Source organism: Thamnophis elegans, chromosome 2 (assembly GCF_009769535.1).
Source record: "Thamnophis elegans isolate rThaEle1 chromosome 2, rThaEle1.pri, whole genome shotgun sequence".
NCBI classification, from domain to species: Eukaryota; Metazoa; Chordata; class Lepidosauria; order Squamata; family Colubridae; genus Thamnophis; species Thamnophis elegans.
This window is the reverse complement of record NC_045542.1, coordinates 134,551,264-134,572,758: the sequence shown is the minus strand read 5'-3', so window position 1 is coordinate 134,572,758 and position 21,495 is coordinate 134,551,264. Positions and strand designations below refer to the sequence as shown.

The 21,495-nt window shown below is 45.3% G+C and overlaps 1 protein-coding gene across 1 annotated transcript in view; it reads right to left on the bottom strand.

Annotated features, from left to right (window-relative positions):
• Window positions 1-21,495, bottom strand: part of SUCLG2 (succinate-CoA ligase GDP-forming subunit beta) — a 265,851-nt gene that overhangs the window by 189,679 nt on the left and 54,677 nt on the right. The window contains 1 exon segment of the mRNA XM_032210819.1: window positions 852-993. Coding sequence (XP_032066710.1) covers window positions 852-993 — 142 coding nt within the window.

Here is a 21,495-nt window from a genome sequence, read left to right as displayed (position 1 = left end):
GGACCTCTGCAAATTTCTCAGTTCTCTAATATATAGTGTTATCTTCCATTTTGGTTACAATTCTATTAGTGCTCGCTATCCATGTTTACTTATAGGAGATCACCATGATGAGTCATAGGGAGTGGTCAAATGCATTGTAAGTTTCGAAGCCCTTCGCACCAACAAGAGATCTAAGTCCAGCCCACCTTGAATCTCATTGACTCTTTTCTACTGCCAACTCTCTTTGACCATTAGTAGTTCAGATTCTTGTAGCAATAGCAATAACACTTAGACTTATCACTTTACAGTGCTTTACAGCCCTCTCTAAGTGGTTTACAGAGTCAGCATATTGCCCCCAACAACTTGGGTCCTCATTTTACCCACTTTGGAAGGATGGGAAGGCTGAGTCAACCTTAAGCCTGGTGAGATTTGAACTGCCAAATTGCAGGCAGCTGGCAGTTAGCAGAAGTAGCCTGCAGTACTGCCCTCTAACCACTGCGCCACCCTGGCTTGTAGAAAGCTTAAGCTTACAATAAACCTACATATTCATTTGAACTGCCTGTATTCCTGATTTTCTATGCTTGACATTACTATAAAAATTGTTTCAAAGAAATGAAATTAGATCCTGGAAAGCCAATGGAACAGTTACATAATCATACCTTTATTGTAGCCATTCAAAATATCTGGATTATAAGGGTTAAAAATCCAAAGATGAACACATGTTAATTTTCTTCACACATTTCTACTCTCCAGAATAAAAGGTGCTCCAGCTTTGAAGATCACAGTAACTATGCATATTTATTTACTTCAGCGTAACTTAATTTTCTGGCTGGTTAATAGCGAGGGCTTAATTCTATGATTAGTCAACTTACGTAATCTTTTAGCAGCCTCAATAGCATCATTTGCAGTGTCAGCCACGAAGAATTTCTGAACTGTGACCCCATGATCAGCCATCAATTTCTTACTCTGGTATTCTTGCAGGTTTAGCCATCGTCTAGGAGTTAACTGAATACCCTAATGATATGAAATAGAGAAAGAGAAAAATATTCATTATAAACTCTGCTATCTGAAAAAAAAATTCTTATTTTGCAGGAAGTGCACTATCTTGAATCGAAAGAAAAACATTCTAAAATCTAAAAAGATATTAAAATGTGCATATTAATTTTTATTGTTATTTTATACCTGCATTCTTCCAACTTAACCATGCATTTAAATAAATTCATTGAATATTATCAGCTTTCTTCTTCCACATTTCTAAATCACAAAAATGACAGTATCAAGTTCTCCAATAGGTTACAATATTTGTGCTTGTGCAAGGAAATACTGTTATTACCAATGAAATTTGGTACCACTCTGAATTCTTGATAGGTAGTCCCTTTCTACAATTACATTACATTAGTATAGAAATGAAAATGAAATGAAATGATAAAGTAATCACAATTTTCTCATTTGAACTGTAATAGAATTGTTGTTATTCATGTTAGTTTATATTCTATGAAATCGCCATTAACACTGGATTAGCAAATACTGAAACTCAGTAGGGAATGTCACATTGAGCAATTCAAATTTTTTATCGCTTTGTATGTTGGTGAATGACTGCAAAAGCATTGTGAGTACTGATTTTGTGGTGACAAATTTTAGCAAGTAGGTGAATTTGCAAATATAAAATCTGAAAAGCAATATAATTAATTATAATACCCCAGCATCAGTTCTATCACCATGAACTTCTGACGATCAAGTATGTGAAAGCAAATGAAAGCAAAAGTCAACTTACAGAACTACAGCACTACTTAGAAATGTTTAAATTACATTATCCTTCTTGTGAAAGACATCCCCCCTTATGAAGAAATGGACTAACTTCTTTTGCAACTACCCTGCTGTTCATCACAATGGCTGGAACACCACCATTTGAAACAAAACATTTAAACCCAAATTATTTATGATGTTAATATCTTGATGTTAAACAGAGGAGTCTAAAATTGATTATTGCTAAACTATTTTGCATTTCAGAAATATGGTGTCGTTCTTTGTATATATATCATGCTTTTATGCAATATTAAAGCCTTATATAATAAAAAAAATCTACCAGCATTTTAATTGTATTAAAAGCCTCCCATCCTAACTGTAAGACACATATGGTTTTGTAGGCTGCAATAACCATTCACTCCCACAGAAGTTAAATTAGCCAAATTAACGACTAAAAGCAACTCCAACCTTTTTGCAGTGAATAGATGTTAAAAAAAAGTAATTGAATAATAATTTCAGAAATTTACACCACACAGTTGGATTTTAAACAGTGATGAAATTCAGCCCATCTGGACTTGTTTCAATAGAACCGGTAGCTGAATTTTTCTGGAGTTCGGCAAACTGGCTGAAGTGAGGAGCAAAAAGCCCTGCATTGCCCAGTGAGGGAGAGGAAGAGACAGCAAGGATGTCTCACTCCATGAACCCAATGAAAGGTAGCAGCAGCCCAGCCGCTTCCTTTCCCTGCCCTTTCCAGCACTGGAAGCCAACTGCCCAGTCGCCCATTAATCCCTCTGTGTGTGAGGGGGATTTTGGCCGTCCTTTCGCAGCTCAGGGAGCTGTCCAGCTCTCATGCGGCTGCTGCGGTAGGGAGACAGATTAATTATTTTGCTTTCTTTAAATTTCTTCAAATTTATCGGAGATCCAGGATGGCAAACCATCCAGTTGAGGGATTGAGTCGATAACTGGGCGGTGCCTGGTGGACCAGAGCTGTGTCCTAAGAACTTATCTGACTCAGTTCAATCAACAAGAGGATAAGGTCAACTCATCCTGGATACTCCTCCCCTCACTATGGAGAACAGGGTAATCTCCAAAACTGAAACTTCAACAAGAGAATAATTATGGAAGCTATCAAGATAGAGGAACACCCCCACAATATGAATAAACGTGACAATACCTCCCACCTACCAGACATCTGGAAACCAGCCCTAGTCAACAAACGAGCCCCACCCACCACCCAGGCCGTTACAACACGAAACAACAATGGACACACAGCCGGCACCAATCAACACCAATCTACCAATCATGTACAACCACACAACCAATCATTCCACTTACTGAAACAACGCCAGCACTCCACACCCACCCACCAAGATTTATAGAAAGATGGCAGCTCTGACCAAGCTTTAAGCCCAAAACCAGCCTGAAGATGGCGAGTGAAACGTTGCCAAGACAATCTCAATCTTACATGGGAAAAGACCCAAATACAACAAGACCAGCATACCTACGAATCTACGAACACACACACACACACACACACACACACACACACACACACACACGTATATAATGGCCTCTAGCAAATCTGTTAATATATACATAGATGCCAAACATGCCTTCATGATGGTTTGCAATTATAGATAGACCTACGGGGACATGGTTATCTCACATTATCTGGTTTCTTATCCAACACTCCTCCCTGATCGTAGCCTTGCCAGATAGCCTTCTACTTCCCTATATTATTATAATCATTATAATCATTGGATATTTCTTCACTCCATGCAAGAACCTCATTAATACAGCAGCTGAAAGGTAATTTTTAAAGCTCCCAAGATCTCCGTAGGTTTTCTTCTCACCCTTGATCTCTTTACAGGCCAAAGAGAAACTACTCACCAAAGACAGCCTGTGGACATTGTAATCCTATTGGCAGTGGTCTGAATGACCCATCAGAGTCACCCAACAAAAGGGAGAATGAATGATCAAATATACTATCTCTCATTTGCACCTGGCTGAACAATGATCACTGAATCCCTAACAACAATATATACATGGTGCCTGACAAACAGTGCTACTGTTCAGGATGATGATGGCAAAAATCTTTCCACACTAATTTATTCCTAGCTTCAGGGTGCCTGAACAGTGATGAATGAAATAACCAAGATATGCCTATGGAACACAAGGTTAGGAGCAGTCCCATCTATGAGAGATTGCACAACAGCAATATTTCAGGCACGTCAACATTATAGAAACATAAAGGTTGCTGAGATTATCACTGCTTACAAAGGTCTTTGAATAATAGTTGTTGATTTTTATAACAGATATTATTACCCAAATATTTTTTCAGGGTAATTGCAGTATTTATATTCTCTTTATAGATCTAATTAAGCACCCGAAGGTTACTTAATTGCAGAATGTGCTCTGAAAATTCTAACCAGCAGCTTAGTTGCTTCATTCTAAAACAGCAACATGATAACAACAGCCGAGAAAGGATATTACATAGCATATGCAAAATTACTTCATTGGCAAACAGAATGCAAGATAAGTGAAAATACTGGATTAGAAGGCAATATGCAACAGAATGCGAGCTGTTTTGCTGTGGAATTCAAGAAAGATGCTTTCCTGTGTATGATATAGGATACAGCAGTACATCGTTTCTACAAATATGTATTTCTTTTCCTCGCTTTCGCATGCATAGGCAAAATAGGAAATTCATGGGCTGAATTAATCAGATTCATTCCCCAGGTTTTTAATTGGGCTGAGATTATCCCTGCACAAAAGAGACTGAGCTACAAAACTCCACAACGTCTGCTTCTTGTTTTAAAAAGATAAAAGATCGAAGCGAATGGGAAAGGAACCTATTAGCAGGCATCTCTACTGAGGTTAAGGAGAGGACATTAGACTTCCTCTCATGCAACAAGGCAGAATGGCTATCTGTTGAGCGTCATTCAGAGCAAGCCACCCAAAGGAGTTGAATGGAAGTTGGCTCAAGAAGAGTCAAGGGAGTGGCTTTTGTTGGGTCAAGCTGGACACAAGCTTAATGATTGGCAGCTTTTTCAGGATGAGGGCTCCATTTGGTGTTTGCCTGAGATGCTAGGAGCCATTCTTCAAAAACATGACTAGATAGGCAATTTATTAACCCACATTTTTTATTCCTTTTATAAATAACTCAAGAACATACCTATATTCCTTCCTTCTCCTGTTTTCCCCACAACAACCCGCCTGTGGGGTGGGTTGGCTTGGGGAGAAACCACCCAGCTGACTTTCATGCATAAGGTGGGACTAGAATTCACCAGCTCCTGGTTTCCAGCCTAGTGTCTTCACCACTACATCAAACTGGCTCTTAACCACTAAACCAGTGATGGCGAACCTTTTCGGCACCAACTGGCCAAACCAGATCGTGTGTGTATGTATGTGCGCGTGCGTGCCAGACCCCCAGAAACTCGAAGACGTGCTGGCCAATGTGCATGCACATGTCAGCCATCTGGTCCTTTGGTTTCCGGCATGCACATGCCAGCTGGTCTTCAGGTTTCCAGGGCTCCAGCACACACAAAGATCACCTGGCTGGTGCACAAGCATGCACCGGAATCAGAAGTGCAGCTGCTGACGGCACATGTGTCCACACGGAGCGCTCTGCGTGCCACCTCTGCCATAGGTTCACCATCACAGCACTAAACCAAATCACTGACCAAATGAGGCTTAAAGAATTACTAGGGTTGATTTAATACAAAGTTTAGTTTGACAATATACTTTAAACACATTGAATCAAATGCAGTTAATATTTACTGTTTAATTAATATTTTCTCGTTAGTGTGGTATTTTAGAGAGAGAGATCAGACAGCTACTGTTCAAGCATTTAAAGGACAGGTTCTGGATCCTCAAATTGTGTACTTTTATCCTCAATAACTCTTTAGCAAAAAGACTTTTGACAATTCCTCCTACACTTTTGTTACAGCTTTGTTGCATTAATTTCCCATTAGATCAAAATCAGATAACTTTGGTTTTAATAACAGTTTATGACCCTATAAATTAAATAGTGGTGTCACAAGCTAAATCATCATTAATGATGATTAAACCACTACCCTATTTTGAATATATTAAAAAAAAAATCCCCTTGGATTTAAATTAAGCAAGAAAGGCTAAACTCTACAGGCAGAGCTTGGAGAACTGCAAGAGAAAGGAGACAAAAAGGCACCAGGGGCTTAACTCTCATTCCCACGCTTTAACAAACCACAAATGTTATGTCTAAATTAGTCTGCTGTCTCACAACCCTCCCAACTGCAGCAAAATGCCACAGAACAACTGTTCTCACTAAGCAAGTTAGGAATATTAAAAATATTGGCAAACTGATCTATACTTGGACTCAGGTAACATACTGCTTTTGAAGAGGCAAAGGGAAGGAAGCTTGTAAAAAAAATCCCACAAAATCGAGGCACTTTTATTAGTCTCAATTAATTTCTACTTTGTAGCTGGAGAAAAATTCCCAGTTCTTCTCCCCTAGTTCATTATACTCCATACCCAAAATCAATTCTGTCAGCTCACTAGTCCAAAACTGCCTTCGTAAGGCCACACTTGGAATATTGCATCCAGTTTTAGTCACCATATCATAAAAAAAAGATATGCAGACTTTAGAAAGAGTGCAGAGAAGAGCAACAAAGATGAATAGGGGACTGGAGGCTAAAATATATGAAGAACGGTTGCAGGAACTGGATATGTCTAATTTAATGAAAAGAAGCACTAGGGGTGACATGATACCAGTATCTCAGGGGCTGCCGCAAAGAAGAGGAAGTCAAGCTATTCTCCAAAGCTCCTGAAGGCAGAACAAAAAGCAATGGAGGGAAACTAATCAAGGAGAGAAGTAACCTAGAACTAATGAGAAATTTCCTAAGAGTGAGAACAATTAATCAGTTGAACAACTTGCATCCAGAAGTTGTGGATGCTCCAACACTGGAAGTTTTTAAGAAGAGATTGATAACCATTTGTCTGAAGTGGTGTAGGGTTTCCTGCCTAAGCAGGGGGTTGGACTAGAAGACCTCCAAGGTTCCCTGCAACTCTATTATTCTGCATTCTGTAAAACTGTTGCCTCATTTTTTCCCCTTACAACTAATAAGGGGCAAGAGGGGAGATGAGAAAAAAGAAATATTCCTTTTCTTTTTCCTTCCTTCATCTCTCCCTAAGCTTGCTGATTAGTAGTATGACTTGAGTATGCTCTGCTGCGACTGCTATTATCACTGCTTATAGAGAACCGGCAACAAATCTCTCAGGAGGAAATGTTATGCAAAGCCTTTCTCCCCCTAAAACTCAGAATTTTTTTACATTTGGTTAGAGATGAGCTTAGTAATGTCCATTTTCAATCATCATTATTCTAGTCAAGGAGATATTAAGGTCTTTTTTATATTAGCTAAAGTAGATGATGAATTCACATACCACAGAACGCAAAAGGAAATAAAATAATTCTCTTAAATTAATATAAACTTACTACCTTTTCACCTAACCTCCCCAGTCTGCTTATAATACACTTTTCCAATAATTCAACAATTTGCATCCCATGCCTTGTTAAAATTCACTGGGGAATCAAGGAAACAGCTACTTATTTAATATATTATTTATCACTGTTCTTGAGACTGACAAATGTTAAGAAACTCTCAAAGTCTAACATGCTGCCAATTGAAAGGGAGAAACAAACCCATTTCCCTTTATTGCTATTTCCCTTTGTAAGCTACAAAACTTCTAAGCATCAAGCCCTTGCTTTCCATGCTGAATTTCAAAGAAGACAGGCTCTCAATCAGGATTTTTCACAATACACAAACTCCTTGTGATAAATGAACTACCAGTGAAGATAAATGAAAGCACCCTACCGCTGCTTACTACAGCCATTGATTAACTGTACCCTTTGGAAATCACTTGAAATTGACTGTGTATTAAAGGCTCTACAGAGCTAATGCATATGTGCTTAAAAGTTACATTATAAGCACCGGAGAAAGGAAGTCTTGTTGTAGAAAACAAGATGCAAAATCCTTCATTCTCTGACACACAAAAAGAATCTATCCTACTGAGTTACACCGGGGTTTTCATATTGCATCAAACTAATACTAAGTTAAGGGGAAACACTTAAGAAAGGACAAAATGACTTTTAAGAATTCAAGACAAAAACATCGCACTAACTCGAAAAATTAGAATATCATGCAAAAGTTCATTTATTTCAATAATGCAACTTAAAATTTTTTGAGTTTCATCTGTAAGGTTAGGTAAGATATAACTGTAACAATTATGTAACAATTATGAAAAAACAATTCTATTGTTTATTCAGTTCTTTGTTTATGGGGCATTGAATTCTGTATGATGTATAAACCCAAAACTTTGAACCAACACTAATCAGTCAGGTTTACACAAGACATTTAAACTACGTTGCAGTTTGTTTGGGTTTGACTTATTCTGTTATGGGAATCTAACCATTATAACCTGTATGCCATGTTGCACAAGAACCCAGAAAATTACAATTACAAAACTGTAAATCAGTACAACGAGTGAATCAAACTATTCTGGAACTTAATTTTCTAGGTTTAAAAATGGCCTTTGAGGAATTTGAAACTATGAATTACAGGGATCATTAAAAAAAATCTAGCTTCTTCCTCATATTTCAGTGAGTGTTCAATCAAACATCACTAGATGGAGGGGGGAAAAAACTTTGGGAAGGATACATATCCAGCTCTTGCATCTATTACCTGCCAGCTGTATTGCTCATTCTGGTATTCATATCAACAAATTAGACAACATTACCCCAGAGGTAAGCAATATATATTGGCCCAAACTTCACAAACCAATAACAGGGAAGCCTAAGGATTACTGAATGTTGCTGTGTGACTACCTTTCTGGAATAGGAAACAGTCCATGGGTGAATACTTTTTGTTGTAATATGAATACAGAAGTCAATTATCAAGGCAATTCTAAGTGATGAACAAAAGCACCAGCCCACTACCAATGCAGAGAGAGACAGAAATAGAGAGAGACACACACACACAAAGACAGAGACATACAGAGACAGAGATAGAGAGAGACAGACAGAGTCAGAAACAGAGAGACACACAGAGAGAGACAGATAGAGACAGAGACAGAGACAGAGAAACAGACAGAGACAGACAGACAGACAGACAGACAGACACACACACACACGGAGGGAGGGAGACAGCGACAGAAATAAACAAACACACATTCATGGCCCTTGACGCTCCAAAGCAATCAAGTCCCAAAGGTTTTGGAGAAGAACCAAGTCTTTATGAGCTTCCAGAGAGAGCCATCCTATTCCAGAAGCGGGAGCCTTCCCTCCCCAAAATACCCTGGTGTGTGTTATCAATGACACAACCTTGATTTCTAATTAATGGTCTATTGCAATCTGACCAAGGAACCATCTTTTATCTTACCCCCTCCCCCGCCATGTATTATTTCAGAAATTGCTCAGGAAACTTACCTTTATTGACAAGTTAAAATGACAAAATAACATGTACAAAGGTCATTTGTGTTCGTGAAAAGCATGTACCAATAAAGAGTTATTAATTTGAAAGTACTGACATATCTATGTGATGGAACAGTTTCTTTTGAAAAATGTTAATGACTTTTCATACCTTTGACCATTCAAAGATGGTTCAATGTGACTTAGCTGCTCAGCTTTGAACTTAGAAAACTATCCATCATTTTTTGATACTAGTAGAGTTACTGGGAATTGGGTGCCATATATAGATATTTTCTCCAGCCCTTAATGTAAAGGTGGACTTCTGCTTCATCAGATTTTCCAATGCTGATCCATACTGGTTTTTCCAGTTGCAATGTATGGCTGTGAAAGTTGAACCAAAGAAAGCTGAGTGCCAAAGAATTGAGGCCTTTGAATTATGGTGCTGGAGAAGACTCCTGTGAGTCCCTTGGACTGCAAGGCGATCAAGCTGGTCAGTCCTAGAGGAGATCGATCATTGGTACTTACCTGAACATCGATTCTAATGATGAGAGTGGGAGGTACTACCAGTGGGCTATCGTCAATCCTGATTGGTCCATAGACTGAGAGAAATTGTTGCAGCCATGCCTCTACTCCTTCTGCCCAGTTCTTCGAGATCGTAGGGAAGTAAATCTGTGAAACTCACAAACAAGGCAAACAGCTCCCCCCCCCTTTTCCACTACACTAAACAGGGTGGGAAGGTAGCACCTCCCGCTCTCATCATTAGAATCGACGTTCAGGTAAGTACCAACAATCGTTCTCAATGATGAGGAGCGGGAGGTGCTACCAGTGGGGCGTACCCAAGCTAACGTCCATAGGGAGGGAGAATTTTTATGAATCTGAGGCTGCCAATGGAGCCACTACCTGCTGCAATACTCTATGTCCAAAAGATGCTTCAGCTGACACATAAGCGTCCAATCTGTAGTGTCGAATAAATGAAGTAGGGGACAGCCAAGAAGCTGCCCTACAGATATCCTTGAATGGCGCTCTAGTCACCCACGCCGCCGTGACCGCACTACAAGTAGAATGTGCAGTAATACCCCGAGGTGGACTCTTGCCTTTGGCTTCATAGGCCAAGGAAATAGCTTTCCTCAGCCACCTGCCTATAGTGTTTGATGTCACTCTTGCTCCCTGTGTGGATGGCTGGAACGACACCAGGAGAGCTTCCGACTTCCAAAACGAGGCCGTCCATTTAAGATAAATTCTCAATGCCCTGCGGACATCTAGTCTATGCCAAAGACCCTCTCTAGCGTGAGACAGAGCTGGGCAAAAATTGAGCAACACTATCTTCTGTGTCCTATAAAAGGGAGTATTAATTTTAGAAAGAAGTCTAATCATAAGGTTAACCTATCCTGGTGGAAAATACATAAATCTTCCGGGAAGATAGAGCCCCTAGCTCCAAAATGCATCTAGCTGATGTTATAGCAATTAAAAATGTCACTTTCAGAGTTAAAAACTGAAGGGATACCGTTCAAATCGGCTCAAAAGGAGACTCAGTCAAAGCCTGTAGAACCAAAGTCAAGTCCCATGTAGGAAAACTATGTATAACTGGAGGGGCAAAGTTAGCTGCCCCTTTTAAAAAACCTTCTAATTAAAAAAGATGAAATAAGGGGGCCTGGCCTTCACCCGGTAGAATAGTGGAGAGTGCCGCCGTTTGGTGGAGCAAGGTGTTGAATGCTAGACCCCTGTCTAACCCATCTTGCAAAAAATCTAACACCAAAGCCTCTTCTGCAACAATGGATGCCACGTCGCACCACCTTAGAAATGCCGACCATGTAGCATTATATATTCTAGTGGTCGACAGTTGCCTGGCTGCTTCCAATGTGGAAATAACCCTATTGGAAACCTGGGCCCTACTCAACATGTCCCTTTCAAGTGCCAGGCGGTTAGTTTTAGCCATTGAGGCTCTGGATGAATTAACACTCCCTGGCACAAGCAAATCTCCTCCCTGGGAATCCTCCAAGGTGGGGACACTGACAGTTGGATCAGATCTGCATACCATGGCCTCCTGGGACAATCCGGCGCTAACAGAATTATCTCCTCCCCTGTGACACTATCTTCCTGATGGTCCCTGGAAGAAGGGGAAGGGGGAAAATGTGTATAGAAGGCCCAACGGCCAGTGGCATCTCAATGCCCCATGTCCTCGGCCCCTCATGTCCAATATCTGGTCACAAATGCTCAGTAGCTGAACATTCTTCGGGGTCACAAAAAGATCAATCACTGGAGTCCTGAACCTGCGACAGACCCATAGAATAATGGTCCAGGTGCAACTGCCACTCCACATTGTCCACTGTGGCTCGACTGAGCCAGTCCGCCTGGCGGTTGGCAATCCCGGAAATGTGGTCCACTGTGATCGAAACCACATGTGTCTCCACCCATAAGATCAGTCTGTGTGCCTCTGTCCACAGAGCTCTTGAATGAGTCCCACCTTGCCTGTTCATATGTGCCTTCGTGGCGATGTTGTTGGTAAGAATGAATATGTGTTTATCCCGCAAGTCTTGCTGGAAATGGCGGAGGGCCAAATATGTCGCTTTGAGCTCTAGATAGTTTATGTTGTGGCGCAGATCTGTCTTTGTCCAATGGCCCTGAATCATCTTTCAACGCCCCCCAGCCGTAAAAGCTTGCGTCCATATTCACGGTTACTCTCGTTGGCTCTCTGAACTGCGACCCCCGTTCGAGTGCTGTGGACAGCCACCACCAGAGCGACAGGCGGACCTGTGGAGACACTGGAATGACCAAAGGTGAGTTGCTCATCATCTCTCTCTGGTATGGGATCAAGGCCCACTGTAACATCCTGGTGTGAAAGCGTGCCCAGGGAAATATCCCATACACAAAATCATTGTCCTAAAAAGATACGAAAGGTCTACAATAGGCACCATCCTCCTGACATGGATTTCAATATTAATTGCTGTAATTTGGATCTACATTCTTTTAAGAGAAAAACCACCCCTTCCTTAGAGTCAATTACTGCCCCCAGATGTAATAACTTAGTAGTGGGGTGTAGATGGCTCTTATCGAAATTGACTGAAAAGCTGACTCGTTGAAGGGTGTCAACTGCTCATAGGAGTGAGCCTGCACTAAGACATCATCCAGGTAAAGTTGTAATCGTATAGGGATACATGTAGGGTAGGCTGCCATCGCCACCATGACCTTGGTGAATATTCTCGGGGCTGAGGCCAGTCCAAATGGCAATGCCCTATATTGATAATGAATTCCCTCTTTAGTGAACCTAAGGTATCTGCGATGAGAAGGCAATATCAGAATACGAAGTTATGCTTCAGTCAGGTCTATAGAGGCCACGAAATCACCCTGTCTAACTCCTTGCAAGATGGAGCTCAAGGACGCCATTTTAAATCAACGGTATACAATAAACTTGTTCAGACGCTTCAGAACTAGGATTGCACTCCATCCCCACCCCACCCCCGAACTCTTTGGGACTATAAAAAGGTTGGAATAAAACCCTAAATCTTGCTCCCCCAAAGAAAAGACCGTTGGCTTACCTGAACGGTCGTTCTCGGGGCACTGCGAAGAGAGCCCAAATGCTGGGTTAACACAGCCTATCTGCCCTTGGACTGAGTGATGTTTTTCTTGACCACGCCTCCCTTTGCCTGCACATGCTCAATTCGAAAACGAAGGAACCGTCCTGTAATCAAATACAGTCAATACAGCCACATCGTTCAATACTAACACCCGGGTGGGTTTGGGCTCTCTTCGCAGTGCCCCGAGAACGACCGTTCAGGTAAGCCAACGGTCTTTCTCCAGTGCACTGCTCAGAGAGCCCAAATGCTGGGACATGCCCAAGCTATTGAGTCCCAGGGTGGGGAAGCGCCGAAGCCTCTGGCATTCCAGCCACTCTTTGTAATACTCTTCTGCCAAAGGAGGCTTCGGCTGAGGCAAAGGTGTCAATCTTATAGTTTCTAATAAAGGCCGTGGGGGAAGCCCAGGTGGCCGCTCTACAAATGTCTAGGATAGAGGCCTGGGTTGCCCAGGCTGCAGACGTTGCAGCACTCCTGGTGGAGTGAGCGGTGATTCGTCTCAGAGCCGTCTTGCCCTGGTGCTCATATGCCAGTTTGATGCAAGCACGTAGCCAACGTCCCACAGTGTGAGAGGAGACCTTGCGGCCCAGGGACGCAGGGAGGAAGGAGACAAAGAAAGCCTCTGACCGGCGGTAGTCCTTTGTTCTCTTTACATACGTGCGCACGGCCCGTCTCACGTCCAGCTTGTGCCACTCACGCTCCTTAGGGTGAGAAGGATGGGGACAGAAGTTGGGCAAAATAAGTTCTTGAGTCCTGTGAAACAGGGAGTTAATTTTCGGAGCAAATGACGGATCAAGTCTCAATATTACTCTGTCCGGGGAAACTACGCACAAATCCTCCCTGACAGAGAGCGCAGCAAGCTCGGCTACCCTGCGAGCGGATGTAATGGCCACCAGGAAAGCGGTTTTGATGGTGAGGTAGCGCAGACTGGTCTTTTTTAAAAGGCTCAAATGGGGCTTTGGTCAGGGCCTTAAGCACAAATGGAAGATCCCATGACGGATACCGGTGAACAGTTGGAGGGCTGATGTTCGCTGCTCCCTTGAGAAAGCTCTTGATCTGGGGGAGCTGACTCAGCGAGCGAGAGGAGCCCTTTGCCAGGATGGTAGACAACGCTGCAACCTGGCGTCTGAGGGTGCTGACTGCAAGGCCCTTATCCAGACCCTCTTGCAAAAAGTCTAGGGTCTGGGGGATCGAGGCTGAGGAGGCCTCTATGTTCCTAGTCTTGCACCACCGTGAGAAGGCGGCCCAGGTGGCATCGTAGATTCTAGTCGTAGAGGGCTTCCTGGACGCTTGGATTGTTCGAATGACCTGGTCAGAGAATTTTTGCTTTCTCAGGAGCTCCCCTTCAAGTGCCAAACGGCTAGCTGCAGCCACTGGGGCTCCGGATGGATGATGGCCCCCTGGCTGAGGGCAATCTTGTCCCGGGGGATTCTCCAAGGTCTTTGAACTGAGAGGCTGACCAGGTCTGCGTACCAGGGCCTTCTGGGCCAGAAGGGAGCCACCAGAATGAGGTCTGCCTTTCGGTCAGGAGCTTGTTCACCACTTGAGGGATGAGCGGAAGTGGAGGGAAGGCATACAGAAGTCCCTGAGGCCACGCTGACCTCAGAGCATTTGTTCCCTCCGCCTGGGGCGAGTGGTAGCGACTGAAGAAGCGTGGGAGCTGTGTGTTGTTGTGTGTGGCAAACAGGTCTACCTGTGGCTTGCCGAACCTCCTCACGATCTGCTGGAACAGGTCCGGGTGCAGGCGCCACTCCGAGTGGTCGATGCGTTGGCGGCTCAGCCAGTCTGCTTCCCGGTTGCTTACGCCAGAGATGTGATCTGCACTGAGAGAAGCCAGATGACGTTCCGCCCACCTGCCCAGCGCTTCTGCCTCGAGCATGAGGGCCTTTGATCGAGTGCCCTCTTGCCGGTTTATGTGCGCTTTTGTCGCCACATTGTCTGTCATCAACAGTACATGAGCCCCTCTTACTAGAGATGCGAACTTTCTCAGCGCTAGGCGAGCTGCCCTCAGTTCCAGCCAATTGATGCTGTGGGCGGCCTCCCTCTGAGTCCATCGGCCTTGGGCTAGGTGGCCCTGACAGTGGGCGCCCCACCCCAGGAGGCTGGCATCCGTGGTGACAACTAGTCTCTCCGGCTCCTTGAACAGGCAGCCCTTCCTGACTGCCTTGGACCTCCACCATGCCAGAGACCGGATCACCTTTCGTGGGAGCCGAACCCGCCTGAGTGAGTTGCTGTTCCTGGCCCTCTGCACTGGCAGCAGAAACCACTGCAGCTCCCTGGCGTGAAGGCGAGCCCAGGGAACCACCCCCAGGCACGAGATCATTATCCCTAGGAGCTGGGACAGCTGAATGATGGGTACCGACCTGGCAAGGCTGCAGTGCTTCACTCTGCGTCTCAGGTTCGACAGCCGGTCTGGCGAAAGAAATACCTGGCAGGAGGTGGAGTTGATGACCGCACCCAGGTGCTGTATACAGGTGGATGGTCGGAACTGGCTCTTCTCCATGTTGACAGAGAAGCCATGGTACTGCAGGGTCTGCACAGTTAGAGAAACATCGCGGTGTGCCTGCTTGGTGGTGAGAGAGTGAATGATTATGTCGTCTAAATAACATTCCAGATGAACCGGATGAGCTGCTAGCACTGCCAGAATTTTGGTGAATGTTCTGGGCGCAGATGATAGCCCGAAGGGAAGAGCCCTGTACTGGAAATGCTTCCCTTCCACGTAGAACCTCAGGAACCGCCTGTGGGCCACATGGATGGGGACATGCAGGTAGGCCTCTTTGAGATCTATTGATGTCAATAGGTCCCCCTCCCTCACACAGCCCAGGATGGAGTGGAGTGACTGCATCTTGAACCTCTTGTAAGCCAGATGCTGATTTAGGCTCTTGAGGTCCAAGATGGCCCTCCACCCCCCTGAACTTTTGGGCACTAGGAAGAGGATCGAATAGAAGCCCCTCCCCTGCTGATCCCTGGGGACTGGCTCTATCGCCTCTATCTCTAGGAGATGGCAGATTTCTGCCCTCATGCGTTCCCTCTTTTCTGGGTTCCTGGGTGTAGGGCAGTGGATAAACTTTCTTTGGGGAAAGGATAGGAAGTCCAGGAGAAGGCCCTTGCGAATGGTGTTGAGGACCCACTTGTCCGATGTTATCTCCTCCCACCTGTCGGCATACAGCCGTAGCCGACCCCCGATGGGGGGGATCCCTGTGACCGTCACTTTCCCTTACGAAAGGGCCGGGATTCACCACTGTTGTTTCCTCCTCCTCGGAATGGTCTCCGAAAGGAAGACTGGGATTGGTTGGCACGAGCCCCGAAGGATCTGTCTTGGTGCCTATCCCCCCCTGCCTGAAAGGGCCTCTGATAGGAGGAAGGGTGAGAAGATTGCCCTGTTTCCTGGCTCCTGTAGGGTCTCTTACGAAAGGACCCCGCCCCTTTCCGGTCACCCCTTTTAAAGGTTGCCGGAAGGATCTTGCGTTTGTCCTTGGTTTCGGTGACAAACTTGTCCAGGGCCTCTCCAAACAGAAAGCCCCCTTTAAATGGGGCCGATGCCAGCTTCCATTTAGCCTTCATTTCGGCCTGCCAGTGCCTGAGCCATAGGAGGCGGCGGGAGGTGATATTGGAAGCTAGAGCTCTGGAAGAGAATTTTGCTGCTGTCAAGGTGGCATCCGCCGAATACTCGACAGCGGTAATAATCTTGGTTAGCTCATGGCGCCACCTAGATTTCCTGGGCAGGGGTCTGGACCTGAGTTGGCGCAGCCAGAATAGGGTGGCCCTAATAAAAAAGGAGGCAGAGGTGGATGCCTTGATGGCCCAGGCAGACGCCATGTGTGTTTTCTGACATGCCTTTTCTGACCTCTTATCTTCTGCCTTAAGTCCCACTAGGAGCTCAGCTGGCAGGTTGGAATTGGAAGTCAGAGACACGACTGGGGCATCTACTTCTGGGAATTTGAGGATTTCCTCCATTTTATCTTCTACTGCATATAGAGTTCTATCCCCCCCACTGGGGTTGGTCAGGGTGCCCGGCTGTAGCCACTGGCGCTGTACCGCGTCCATAAATAGGTCTGGCACAGGAATAACCTCGGGAGTTTCTACTGTCTCTTTGAACAACCCATGCTTAAGATCCTTGGAAGTGGAAGCCTGAGAGGCCTCAGGTCTGGAAGTGGGGCCTAACTCTGTGGCCGTCATGGCTTTGTGCAAGATAGACTTGAATAATGACGGTTGAAACAGGCCAGAGAATTTTGGCTTGTCAGGGGTGGGGTTTTCGTCTTCGGAAAGGGCGAAAATCTCCCCTTCTTCCTGCTCAGAACTTGATAACCCAGAGTGAGAGGGGCTTGAAGATGGAGAGGATACAGGCTGCTTAGAGGTGGAGGCCCTAGGTTTGCGTTTCTCCTTTGGGGCCTTGCCCTTGCGAGAGCCCTTGCGCTTAATGCCTTCAGCTATCCCTTGGGAGATGGCTAAGGCAATTACCTCCCTCATTTCATCCGAAAGAGCAGGACTTTTTCCCCTTTTTTTCTTTTGCTTACTGGGCCTGCGACGGCTAGGCCTGCCTGAGCTGGATCCACCCTTCCCAAAGGGGGAATTCTGGACAGAATCTCGTTCCTCTCCGATGAAGGAGCTAGGGGAGTCGGGGTACCCCCAAGATGCTTCAGGAGATGGATCCCTGGATGCATAGTTATCCCCAGACAAGAATTCACTGTCCCCGGGGGATTGGGCCTCACGATCAGGGGAAGCTGACTCCCTGCTGCGACGGTCTGGGCTAGGTTCTGGCTGAAGGGGCCTTGAAACCTCCCTGGGATCCACTGTGGCTCTTGGAGAAGACCTTTCAAGTGAGCCTTTGTGCCCTTTGCCTTTATTTACAGAGGGATCCAGCTTGCAGCGCTTGCTGGAGGGCCCCACCTGATCCCCTAAGGCCTCCCTGCATTCCTCAGCCATTTCAGGTCCCCACGAGGCCTGGAAGATAGCTGGAGTTGGGATGGGCACGCGCTGGCCTTTGCAGTCCAAAAGCGCTGGCAGAATCTCCAGGAGGGAAGGGCCGCCTTGGGGTCGGATTTCCTTCCTCCCACCGCCCTCGGTTCCCCGAGACTTAGCTTATTTTCCGGAGGGAGAGACTAGCTGGCTTCCCAGACTAGCCCCCAGCCTCCCCGCGGCGTTCTGCAGTCGTTGAGGGCTCGCTGAGGCTCCGTTGGCTGGCTGGGCTCTTCTTGCTGCCTTGTTCCTCGCACGCTCTGAGCTCTGCCGCTCTGCCCAGTGAGTCGGAGCGATCCAAAATGGGGGGGGGGGTGCGCACGCAGCCGCTTCCCGCTCTTTCCAGCCCTGAAAGGCGCGCGAAGGCTCCAGCCGTCGCTGCTGTTGCCGGGCAAAATGGAGCAGGCGAGGGAATCCTAGCAATCCGGCTCACCTGCTTTAGAGCCTTCTCAGAGCCTTGCTGGACTTTTCCTCCCCCTGGGACGCCCCTGTTCCAACAGGGAACTTGGTTTATCCCACTAATTGCTCCCTTGCTAGCCAGCCCCCGCTGTGCAAGCCTTTTCAACCCCCTGCAGTGCTTGCAATTAGCAACAGCAGGGAAAACCCGGCAGCCCTTCTCTTAAAGCTACGGAAGCCTCACTGGAGGCAAATAGACAGACCTGATGTAGAAGCGTGATTTCCTCTATCTGAGAATTTAAACGTGGTCCAAATTGGGAAACTTTTTCCAGCCTTTCTGCTCTTAGACTGGAGCTCTCCCAAAACAGCCCTAACTCGGGCGGACTGAGTTTTCGAATTGAGCATGTGCAAGCAAAGGGAGGCGTGGTCAAGAAAAACATCACTCAGTCCAAGGGCAGATAGGCTGTGTTAACCCAGCATTTGGGCTCTCTGAGCAGTGCACTGGAGAACGGTCTCTATTGCCCAAATTTCCAATAATTTGAATTGTGAGCCGCACCAGATCCTGCTTTACCGGATTCCAGGAGGAAGGGAAAGATCTGAAGAAGTTGGGAGGGGAAGAGAGAAATTCCAGTCTGAGACCCTTTTGAAAAAACAGAACTTTTTTATTTTTCTTTAAAAAAAAACACAAATATGTCATCATTTGTCAATCATTAAGACATTGAAGTACAATTTTTTTTTGTTGTGTGTACCCCTCCCTCCCTCCACCCCCCCACCCCCCTCCTCCTCCCCCCCCCCTGACTTCCCAGAACCCGTACGCGGTATGGATTTTTAACTAACACAGTCTAAAATCTATTGAGAAAAAAGAAATAAAGAAATTAATGACATTCTAGATTGACCTTAGCTTCTTCTTACTGAACTGACTTTTAACAGTTTAAATCATTTCTGATCTTAAGCATAGGCTAACTGGAATTTCTTAGTCCCGTATTTATTTTGTATATAGTCAATCCATTTTTTCCAGTCTCGTTTATATATCTCATTTGAATGATCTTTGAGATATGCCGATATTTTAGCCATTTCGGCTAAGTTTGTTACTTTCAATGTCCATTCTTGGATTGTAGGCAAGTCTTCCTTCTTCCAATATTGCGCCACCAACAGTCTTGCTGCAGTTATCAGGTGCAGAATCAAATTGGTCTCTACCACTGTAAAGTCAGTACATATACCTAGTAAAAATAACTGAGGAATAAACTTTATCCTTCTTTTAAAAACATTTTGCATGACCCACCATATTTTTATCCAAAATGCCTTAACCTTTTGGCAGGTCCACCATATATGATAATATGTAGCGTCGAGAGAACCACACCTCCAACATTTAGGCTGTACATTCGGATACATAGAAGCCAACTTTTTAGGATCTAAATGCCATCTATAGAACATCTTGTAAAAATTTTCTCTCAGATTTTGAGCTTGTGTAAATTTCACATTTCTTACCCAGATTCTTTCCCATGTATCCAACATTATTGGTTCCTCAATATTTTGAGCCCATTTTATCATACAATCTTTAACTAATTCTGTTTCCGAATCCATCTGTATTAATACATTATATATCCTCTTTATATGCATTAAGCTTTGATCTCTTATTTGTTTAAACAGATTATCCTCAACTTGGATAAAACCAATTTTTTGGTCTATTTTCCACCTAGCCTGTAATTGCCCATACTGGAACCATGTTTGAACTACCTTCTCCTCTTTTAATACCTCTAAAGATTTTAATTGTAATACCCCCCTTTCCGAGGTAAGAAGCTGTCTGAGACCCTTTTGTACTGTGGCGAGGAACCACGCATCTGTCGTTATGCATTCCCATTGTGACGCAAAATGATATAGGCGGCCGCCGATGGGAAGCATGGGATTTGACTCACTTCCTTCTGAAGAATGGATGACCACCTCCCCCTTGAAAGGGCCGTCTGGACTGACCCTGGCCTCTATTCCTGTCCTGGAAGTAGTTCCTGGACTGGAACCTGTCCCACTTGAACCATAGTACCTGTTCTGTTGGAATTCAGACTCAGAGGGACGGAAGAAAGATCTCCTGTGATAAGGTGCAGGATGGTTCTCCTGGCGCTTGGTCGTAGATGGGAGGACTTTCTTCTTTTCTTTGTTCTCAACCAATATTGGTTCCAAGGCCTCTTCAAAGAGATTCCTGCCACCGTATGGTGTGGAAGTGAGGTGAAATTTCGATTTATTATCCACCTGCCAGTTCTTTAACCGCAGGAGACGTCTTGAAACTACAGAGGCAGATGGAGCTCAGGAGGCAAATTTAACGGAATCAAGTGTGGCATCCGCTGAATATTGGGTTGCTGCAATGACGTTACTGAGAACTTTCATTGTGCGAGTATCCTCCAGAGGGGTACGCTCCTGTAGCTGCTGCAGCCACAACAAGGTTGTTCTATTAAAGAAAGAAGCAGCAGCAGTCGCCTTTCGGGCCCAAGCTGAAGCCTGAAAACCCTTCCTAAGGATGAGTACAGCTTTCTTATCCTCAAGCTTCAGATTGTCTGCCACGTCCCCTGCAACTACCGCAGCTGAGGGAGATCCATTACCACGTTCTTGATGGTCCTGAAGCAGGCATTCTGCCCGGGCCACTCTTTTCTCCAAGGCCCATTGCCTATGCTGCTCATCTTGTAGCGTGGACCTGGATGGTCTTTGCGCTGCCGTGGGCCTCGCTGCCACTGCCCTAGGCCTGACTCCAGAAACCGGTGCCTCAGATCCCTGAGGTAGAGCTGTTTTCTCCTGCCTGAAGGACATCCTATCACTCTTTTCTAACAAAGGTACTCCACTGGTAACCTAGTGGGAAACCGCTGATTAGGTCCTTCTTCCCCTTTAAAACTGCGGTCGAATTTCTGTTAATGCCTTGCCAATCGTAAATTGCAATTTACAAACCTCATGGCTGATTCGAAATGGCCACCGCTCTTCTACTAGCTTCTAAAATGGCCACCGGTTAAGATAACGGCTGCCCGCCATGCTAGAATGGCAGGCAACGCGGCCAAGATTCAAGGCCCCAGCCCCCAATCTCCTGCAGTTATTGTTGGGAGCCCCCTAGGAAGACCGGTGCTGCCGCGATCTCTGGCGTCCCAAAAAGGCACCTCGGTGGTGACTGCTGACTCGCTGTAAGGGAAGGAGAGAGCTGTCAGGGGAACTGCTTTTAAAAGAACCACGGCTTTTCCCGCACCCGGGACCACAGCTGTGCGAGCCAGCAACGCTTAATAAATCAGTCACCACCCACCTCAGCCTCAACAGTGGAGTCTTCAATTGTAGGCCCTCTGGATCAAGCCGATCGCGATCCAGCAGCTCCCATGAGACGGTGACAAAATCCGACGCCCCCTTCACTAACAGCAATACACAAAGCCA